This window comes from Limulus polyphemus, unplaced genomic scaffold (assembly GCF_000517525.1).
Source record: "Limulus polyphemus unplaced genomic scaffold, Limulus_polyphemus-2.1.2 Scaffold275, whole genome shotgun sequence".
In the NCBI taxonomy this organism is placed as follows: Eukaryota; Metazoa; Arthropoda; class Merostomata; order Xiphosura; family Limulidae; genus Limulus; species Limulus polyphemus.
In genome coordinates, this window is record NW_013665885.1 from 389,347 (window position 1) to 399,479 (window position 10,133).

General features: G+C 31.3%; 1 protein-coding gene across 1 annotated transcript in view; it reads left to right on the forward strand.

Moving 5' to 3' along the window:
- The window catches only part of LOC106456962 (activating signal cointegrator 1 complex subunit 3-like), a 266,949-nt gene that overhangs the window by 110,451 nt on the left and 146,365 nt on the right, over positions 1–10,133 (forward strand). Inside the window, exons 14-15 of the mRNA XM_022382757.1 lie at positions 2,684–2,875; positions 4,240–4,464. Coding sequence (XP_022238465.1) covers positions 2,684–2,875; positions 4,240–4,464 — 417 coding nt within the window. The remainder of the gene's footprint in view (positions 1–2,683; positions 2,876–4,239; positions 4,465–10,133) is intronic.

The window sequence follows — 10,133 nt, forward strand, 5'->3', positions numbered from 1 at the left end:
CTTAGCAACCTATATCAAGCAGCAACCAAGTACAAAGGTTGTAACTAGAAGAGAATTGTTTGTTTTACTTTATTTACTGTTCTATGTTGCAGTAAAAATATGTTTAAGAACTTATTTCAAAATAGCAATAATCTATATACATATAAAATGTATAGTAATTGAAATGTGACTGTATTTTACAAAATACTAGTCTACTAAAACACAGCCAAGACAAGGTACATTGTACAGACCAAAGGTCAGCTTTATGTTATTTGATACGGTAACATGAGTGCATGCGAGCTGCATCATTGTTAGCCAGGCACGGCTGAAAAGTCAATATAGTAAAAATAATAAATATATATATAAATGTATAATGTTATGAGATTTAAGCTATTTAGTATAAACATTTATGTTTTTATAATTTGTGTTCATTTTAGAATGAAAGAGGTATAATTTATATTTATTTACTAATTTTTATGGTGGTTGCGAGATCGTTCAAATCTACAGAACCTGTACAGAGATTAATTACTGATAATAACAGATAAAATTAAAAGTTTTTTCTTAAGAAACGTTTGATAACTATTATTCATTAGATTTATTGAAGATAGTTCTTATTTCAGTTGTTGATTTGTCTGTACTTTTTTGAAATTGCTGAGGTTGGTGCAGAGAAAATGAAAATGTTGTTATTTAAAATTATTCAGTTTCATGAACTTGAACTTAATAGTTATTTTTAACAGCTGCACAATAATTGGTGTAGTTGGAAAAAACTGAAGAATTAATATTATCTTCTAATCAGTGCAATTTAGGTACTTCAAGGAAAAGTAAAAATCAACCCGGTAATCAGGATAGCTAATTAAATATATTTTTTGTTATGTTTTCTTCTTGTAATCTGTGATGGTGGTGTGAGTATTATGCATAAAAATCCAATATTTTTTTCAAAAACTTTGTATTATGTTAATCCTTTTCTTTATAAAACTATCTGCTAATGATGGCAGCGTAAAGCTATCGAAACAAGTTGTTTTTCTAATTTTTGTTGTCAGCCAAATAAAATTTTATCGTGTATTTTAAACATTTATCCTATTTTTAATTTTTAAAACATACCATTCTTTCCAAATGTGTGGCAGTATGAAACATATGCAATGATATCATTTGTTTCATTGAAACAAATTTGAAAGTTATATAAAAACAACTTATAATTTAATGACATTTTGATGCATAAATGCATGTAAACATGTTTATGCATTTTTGACAGTAAGTTGATATTGGTCTGGTATCATTACAGTACCTAATCATTACAGTACATGTTTTTCCAACATGTTTCCATACATTTATGAATGTAAAAAACTAAAAATCACAGATTTGTAAATCAATTATCATTTTATGATTATAACTAAACATTACTTTCACAGCACGAAAATAAGACAACAAAGTAAAATGGATGTCTAAATAATATAGAGAAACGTACATGGTTAAACATTTATAATTAACTTATTAATGATATTAAATGTAAACTATAGTATACAACATCTTGCTACTTGGTATGTAATTCTTACAACAACAAAAATCCCTTGGCTGATTAGGGGGAAATGTTTGTTTAAACTTTTATATTTTAGATAAATAATACTCAATAGCATTAAGAGCTGTATTAATATTTTATGAGAAGTTTTCTAGAAAGTTGCAATATTATTTATGTAGAGTATAATTTTAAAAAATGTTAAGAGGAAAATTATTAGTTGAAAAACACATAAATAGTTTTAATAATAAAACATATTTTGACAATTAATGTTTAAGCTCCTTTTTTAAAGTATGTTTATGGGTAACATGTTACACAGAGATTGTACCAGGAAGAGACCATCTGTTGAAACAATACCATTCCATACACACATTTATATAATTTTACAATTTAAGAGGTACTTGTTCAGAGTACATATCAAATGATCCAGAATGATCAGGGTATCATAGCTTCTTGTTAAACTGCATTCTTACATGGGAGTACTGCTTAAAATAGCACAGCCACCAGAAAAGTGTTATTCTTAAAAGCAACTTGAAGGAGTACTGTCTCAGAACAGGTGCTGTTTCATCTATATATTACTAAGTTAATAACATCTTGAAATAAGAGTTTTCCACTGATTGTGCCGAAGAATAAAAAGATCATTGCTTTCCTTTTCTTAGTTCAAATACATCCTTACAGTAGATGATATTTAATTCAAACAAGCAAGAAGAATATTTCTTATTCTCAGATCGATAATTGGAACAAACTAACTGGTTTTGCAAGTTTATTTTTGCAGACTTCATTCTGGTTTTGACTTTGCCTGTACTTCAAGATTAGTTTTAAAAAGGGGAGTTATTTGTTTTATATGATAATTTTCTTGGAAAATTTATAGATTGACCTTTAAATTATACATGCTGCATTTTGATACACTGACTAAATTCCTAACTACAAGCCAAGATCCAGTTTAAATTAGGTTAGTCTTTTTGCTTTCTCTGTGACAAGATTGAAAATGAAGTTTGTGTAATTACAGTGCTGAATGTAGTTCATTGCATTTATTTTGATACATCATATATTAGTGGTAAAACAAATGTTGCTAAATGTTTCTCACTACATTCATTTTGGTCATTTAAATGTGACACTATCTGTCTTATCACATTATGAGAATTCTGTTTTGTGTGAGTCATTCTATTTAATTGATTTTTGATGCTATAGATAAACAAGTCCAGAAATAATCAATTGAAGGATCTTTTCCATTATGGTTTTGCCATACATCATGCTGGAATGATACGAACTGATCGTAATTTGGTGGAAAAATATTTCAGTGAAGGTTTAATTAAGGTTTTGGTGTGTACATCAACATTAGCTTGGGGTGTCAATCTTCCTGCTCATGCTGTTGTTATCAAGGTAAATTTACAGAAAAGCTTCTATTGGATATATATTTCTTGAAAGTTAAAAAATATTTAAGCTATAAAAAAATATGTTATACATTAATGTAAAACACATGCCTCAAGAGTATTATGAGATTAGGGAAAGACAGGATGATAAATATTACAAATGACGGAAAATGTTTGATGTGTTACCATTTCGATTCAGATTGGTATTAGTTATATAATTTTTGGTACTTACTTTTTTTTTCTATTCCAAATAGTTGTAAATCAGACACGGACAGATTTTATATATTTTTAGTAACTGCAAAGCTTAGGCCTCAACTGCTTATTATGGGTCACATGTGCTTACTTGTCTGCTAAAAAAATTTTTAATTAGACATATCCTCAACTGCTATATTTTAACAAAACTCCTGTTAAGAATACTTGTTTCCTTGCACAGTATTTTTTAATGGGTCAAGTGTACTGATCTGCTAAAAACACATCTGATAATGCTAATAAAACTATATATGATGGCTCAGCTGCATTAATCTGATATGATTTATGAATCAGATAAGCTTGTCTCACAACACACAGTTTTATGATGGATCAAAGTTACTCATTTAATACATTCTTAAATGGATTATGTGTATTCACCTGCTAGCACAGTAATTTATGATGAGCATATTTTGTTACCTTTAAACTCAACACTTTATTCTTGGCTAGGAATACTCATCTGCAAAGAAGACACTTTAACCTGGAATAGGAATATTGATTTGCTAACGTAAAACTTTTGCCACTTACACTCACTTGATAAATCACTTTTTGCCAATCTAGGGATACTTTATTTTATCCAACATTTGAATCTTTGCTAGTGACTTACACATGCTAAAACAGTACTTTATCTTATGCTTAGAGTTCTTAGCTAACTTGGTGCTTTATCCCAAGTGGAAAGTTCTCACCAATTGACATGTTACAGTATTCCCATCTGAAGGTACTTGCCTGTTAACATTTCATCCCAAATTTGAAGCACTTATCTGCTAACACAATACTAATCCATGCTTGGAGTATTCATCTGTGGGTTCACCTTTTGTAGGAAATGAAATAATTAATTAAAATGTTAGTTATGGTAATTGGCTTCTGTGAAATATATTATTCTTGTACATTAATGCTAACCACATTGTAATATAACTTGTTTTAACTTTTATTGCAATGACCCATGGAGATTAGCTCTTTTAACTGCTATTCTTTTTTATGTACATTTAAGTTAGCGTTACGAATTATTATGCTTAATGTCTATTCTGTTTTAGTTATTTTGTGACATTTTTTTTTTTTAGGTTGGCATTTCCTAATGTGTGTGTGTGTAAATATATATATATATATATATATGTGCTTTTTTGACAGGGGACTGAAATTTACGATTCCAAACATGGCTCTTTTGTGGATTTGGGAATTCTGGATGTGATGCAGATTTTTGGACGTGCAGGGCGACCCCAGTTTGACAAAACTGGACATGGAATAATTATCACAACACATGATAAACTGAGCCATTATTTGTCACTATTAACCAACCATTACCCAATTGAGAGTAACTTCATTCAGAATTTAGCTGATAATCTTAATGCTGAGGTATGTCCTGCTTACAGCTCTAATTTTTCTATGATTCTGTTTGTTGAAAGTTAAATTTGATTTTATACTGTCATTTTAAATATTTTTTAACATTGGTAAACTTGCTTTTATATAAACTTGTGTGGATTTTCCTAAACTGTATAGAAATGTGCAGATTGTTTGGGAATTGATAATTTTAAATGAGCATGCTATGTGAAATTGAAGTTGTTAATATTTCTTTATTTTAACAGTGTTTGAAAATTAAAGATTTTTATACAATGTGATTTTTTGTAAGTGAAAGAAAAGTTTTTTATGTATAGCCTTATGCTTTATGGTCTTGCATTAGTTGTGAAAATCTTTTAGAGCTCAAAAAGATTTATGTTATTACATTATTTTTATAATGTGCATACTGTATATGCATATTTATTTTGTTTTTGCTTATATTTTGGCTAATGCAAACAGAAATTCACATTTTGACATTAAAAATGTGCTAAGTTATAATAATGTAAATAGTCTTTGTTTTTCAAATTTACAAACAAAATTTAAGACAGTATGTTGGTTATATTTTGTTGATATTATAATGAAAAATAGTCTACTTTATAGGTATTGCAACCCTCAATTAAATGTCTAAATGCATCAGCAGTTCTTAATATGTGGTCATCAACAGGCTTCCTTAAGGTGATCTGTGGAAAGGTTGCATAATTACAGAAAGGAAGCAGATGCATAATGCATAAATCCCACTACTCTAGATATTAATTTAAAAATAGAAAATTCTTAATTGACATACATTTGAATAATCATTAATTGAACTGTAATCTAAGATATGAACATGCTTCTGTTTATCTTTACCCATCACTTTACTGTTAGACTGTTTGGCTGTCTTACTGTGCTGTGCTTTTTTCACTCTTACATGGCACTGATTTATAATTTTTCACTTGCTAAAAATAGAACAAAACACAAATATAAAATATGAGGAATGTGTTTTGATTTAACTTGAACCTTGAGAGACAAGCTACCTCTGTTGCATTACCTACTTTACCTTTGCTACCATATTTCATGAGAATTGATGTATGCCTTGTGTTTGTAGAGCTTCATATAAAAGAGACAATTAAGCTGGAAAGATTTTTACTCTATTAATACATAAAATATAGCCCAATTCATACAAAACTATAGACTTGGTATTTTGATTTCACATACATCTAATTAGAATCAATGCTGCATTCAACATACCATGTGACACACAAAAATCGATGTTTATCTGTTTTTTCTAATATTTACTTTTAAATTAAGAAATTGAGTAATGTATAGTACTAAAATTTGAATTATAATCTACAGTTTGATACCCAACTTATTGACATAAATTCATGAAATAGCAGTTCAATAAAATTTTGAATGTGAGTCAACAAAAGAGATGACACGGCCTTCACCCGTGACCTGTCTCTAAGGGGCTTAATGTTAACAATTTGAGTCATTCTACAAAGAACAAAAGGGTAACTTGGATTTATTTTGAATTTTTGGGAGGTTATGAGGTCAGTCAAATTGATCAACCTTGTTTAGAATTAGGGTACAGAAAATAGCAGATAAAACATAAATTTTGCTGAAAAAATGTTTGAAATTTATTTAGTAAGTTTTAGAGATTACACAAATGAAATTTGAGATTTTTCGGATGAAAAAAAGTATATTTAATCTGAACATGAAAATCACTTTGCACATGGAGCAGTCAAAGTGGAAATACTTTATGAAAAATTATGATTTTTTGTTTACAAAAGGCTTAATGATTACTGAAATCTTGTGATATTTTGTGAAGATATACAAAACATATTAGAAGTTATAGTAATGAATCTATAATGTTCAATTTGGGGTTGCAAACTTGTCCAGTTTGGCTGAGCCCGTGGCAAGAGAGTTAATATATAATTAACTAAGTTTTCAAAGAATACTTTTACAAGTGCTCTGCCATTTGTTATATAAGACAGAGTTAAAAGCCAAGGTGAATTCTAATTCTGATTGGCTGAAACCTCTGCTGCTTGATTTGGAATAAAAGCAGGCATTCATTGTGAATTGAAATTCTTTGTATGGAAGCTTGGAATGAGGTTTCCACTGATACATGCATATTGTTTGACAGAAGTGTATTTTTAAATACTTGCATTTAAATTGTACAATGGTCAGCTTTAATGTGTATCCACTGTTAATTGTTCTTAGTAATACATTGCTTTTATAAACAAATTCTAGCGAGGAAATATTTTAAATACATATAATAATAATTTCATTTATTAGTAGCTGAGCACTATGGGACTGAAAATGTGCCATAATATTGTTGCTTCTCACTTTGGCTCCACTATGCCCTGGCTTGTATATAAAGAATAGCTATTATTTCTAACAGTCTACATACTCTAGTTAAGTATCCATGTTTTAAGAGCAACTGTTAACTCATTGCAACTGGGTTATGAGTTTAATTGTGTTTCTTGCAGAGCATCTTCGTATGCCATTTATTAAATTGTTGAGTTTGAAAGGAGTCGGACACATTTTTTTTTGTTTACAACTCAACTAAATTTCTTATTATTTATTTGAAACATACAGAATATGTATATGAAGACACCTAGTAAGTTTGTAAAGTGTAATATATTATAAAACATTTTCCTGTGTGGAGTGAAACTGCACAAAACTTGCATATGTATCGCATTTTACTTCTTTTCCCATGGGCAGTACAAACTTTGCAGGCTTTGGTAGGAAATTTCTTTTTTCCTGTAGATGAAATGAATACAGGAATATGCTGCTTCATGTCACCAGACAGTCTTCCTGATGATGGACTAAGTTCATTCCCCTCTAGTCCCACTGAGCCTTCTTTCTGTTTGTCAGTAATCCATTCTCTTGCCACAGAGAGGAGGAACTGCTTATATTTTATATATTTTTGTTGATTCAGGGCTTTGTAGATTATATATGAGTTGAAAAGGCTTCAATTTATTAGAGAAAGTTCTACCTTCTTTGTCCATTTCACTATTTTTCTACGAATGGTGTAGTATGAGAGGTACTGATTTGCACGATCAACACCTTTCATTTGTCACTGTATTGGAGAACACACTCAGGTATTTTTATTTCTTCTCCAGTTATTCTAGTTTTCCTTCCTGTAATAGAAACAGATGAGTCATGGATGGTTGAAACCATTCTCACTTCTCTCTTGTCCTTCCATATGAAAACGAGAACATCACCCTTTCTCTGGAAAGCTGTTTCAAGTTTTTTCATTGTTGAAACTTCAGCCTCCAGGATTGGCGACAACCCTCTATTTACTCTGATTGTTCCTCAGACTCTTGTTTTATGTTCTAGGAACAGGTTTGCAGTGGTAGTACTGTTGTAATAATTGTTCTGGTATACATGGTGCCACAATCCAAGATTGGGAGCAAAAACTGAAAGAATAGTCTCTTCCGATTTTTTTCCCCTCACCAGTTGCAAATATGACCTGTGTCACTCTTATACATCATTCTCACCAACAGGCCATATTTTACTGTTTTCGCAGTGTTGTATGTTTGGAATCTTAGACGTCCTCTCCATGGAATTATGGCCTCATCCAATGACAACCGTTGCTGTAGTTTGTATAGTGTCCTGAATTTATTGAGGAAATAATCTAGTACTGGTTGAATTTTGAAGAGCCTGCCCGAAGACTCATCTATTTTCTGATTATTATTGAAAGTCCAAAATGTCCAAAGTTGTTTAAATCTGCAAAAATATTGGGCTAATCAAAATAGTATCTGTTGACCAATAATCTTTCCAGTTATATTTTTTTGTCTGTTCCATTAGTAGAATAAAGCCTAAGAATTTCGTCATGTCTGTGGGTGCAACGTCAGACCATTAAAGTCCTTTAGATGACATTTTATGTTTCTCTGCAGTTTTATTATGATAGGTACACATTTCCTGACAAAACATTTCAAACACGTCTTCACCAAACATTAGACTTGTCACGGCAGCAAACCTTTCGGGTTCGAATGGATTACCTTCAAACATTTCCAAGTTCAGTGGAATATCTATTTCAGACCAATTATCATTATCACGATGGGAAAACAAATCACTAACAGGAACATTTCTAGAATCATTATCACTTTCTGATTCAGAATCAGTTGAGAGCACAACAACTTTACGTATCTTTGTAGGTCTAACAATGCCACTGCAGCTAGAGTCACTCTCAGAATGATCCAAAAAACATCTACATCAGAATCTTCACCTTCGCTTGGAAGATCTGACAAATTGTCATCAAATAGTTCAGTAATTATCTCATCTTCACTCAGCCCATTACGTATTTTGCGAGAAGCCATTTATAGAAATATGGATATTGAAAGCAAAAATCAGAAAAATAATATAAAATAAAACATGTCCAGCTTCTTTTGAATGCAATGCTTTAATAAATGGCAAACGAAAATGCTCTGCATGAAACATGAGTAAACTTGTGACCCATCCACAATGTGTTAAGTTGTCATAACCTTCATACAATTGCTCACAACTGTTTGGGCAGGGTTTACCAAATAGAAGACCATGATACTGTTTCATGATTGTTGCAACACATACAAAAATGTATCCTCCCAACTGACACTCACATTGAAATTGTGTAGTATAAGGACTTTGATTTACATCTTATATATATATATATATGTTACACAGATATCCACTTGTGTTGTGACTAAATTGGTTCTGATGTACGATATACTGTTAACAGATATCCATGCATGTCAGGACTTGTTTTAGTTCTGATAGCTGGTGTAAGGCACATTTTTAATGTCTAGGAGCTAAATTTTACTTTACATGAAGTTGTTGAATGATCTCGGGAATTATATTAGTTATGAATACAGGTACTGAATAATTAGTTTACATAATAAAAATAAGAAAGTTGTAGAAAAACATTGCTTCATAGTTTTTGAGAAGCCATTTTTTTCTTTTAAAAAACAAAAAAACTATCTCTAGTAAAAACATCTGCCACATACGCATGGAAACTGGAATCTAGAATGGATGTGACTTGTCTCCGCTCTTCTCTTTCAACAGTGGTCTCTTGCCTTTCCTGGTTTTCTACTAGATGATTTCCTGTATTTTCCATTTGTTTGTAGTACTACAGACGACAGGTGATTGGCAACCTGTCATTGACCTTTCTTGTCTCAATCTTGGTTTACAATGGAATTGTTTTTTTCCATTTGGTGGCAATTTGCACCTGGTCTATGGATGTCAAGTTTAGATGTTACCGATGTCTATCTTCATTCTGATTTCGGAGACTTCATGTCACTACCTCCATTTTTTGCAAGAAGTACAGGTTTTTCAGTTTCATGCTTTACCATTTGGCCTCACATCTGCCCCATATATATTTTGATGGATAGTCATCTTCACTCATAAAGCATTCACGCACACCATTATATGGATGACTGCCTTCTTCTCACTCCTTCCTGCCACTTGGCAGAACTTCACATTTGAGCTATTTTATCCAAAGCCGCAATAGCTGGGTTTCTCATCACAATAAAGATGTCCATTCTTCCTCACACAGTGTACTTCATCCATTCTTCTGATACAGTTGTCTTTTTCTCCACCAGCTTATTCAGTTCTATCTCTTTTGAAGATGGGGGCATCTTTGGAATCACTCATTCCTTTAGGTTGGGCCCACATGATTCTCTTAATCCTATTGCTCCGGGTATTCTTTACTGCACATGACACAAGGTTTG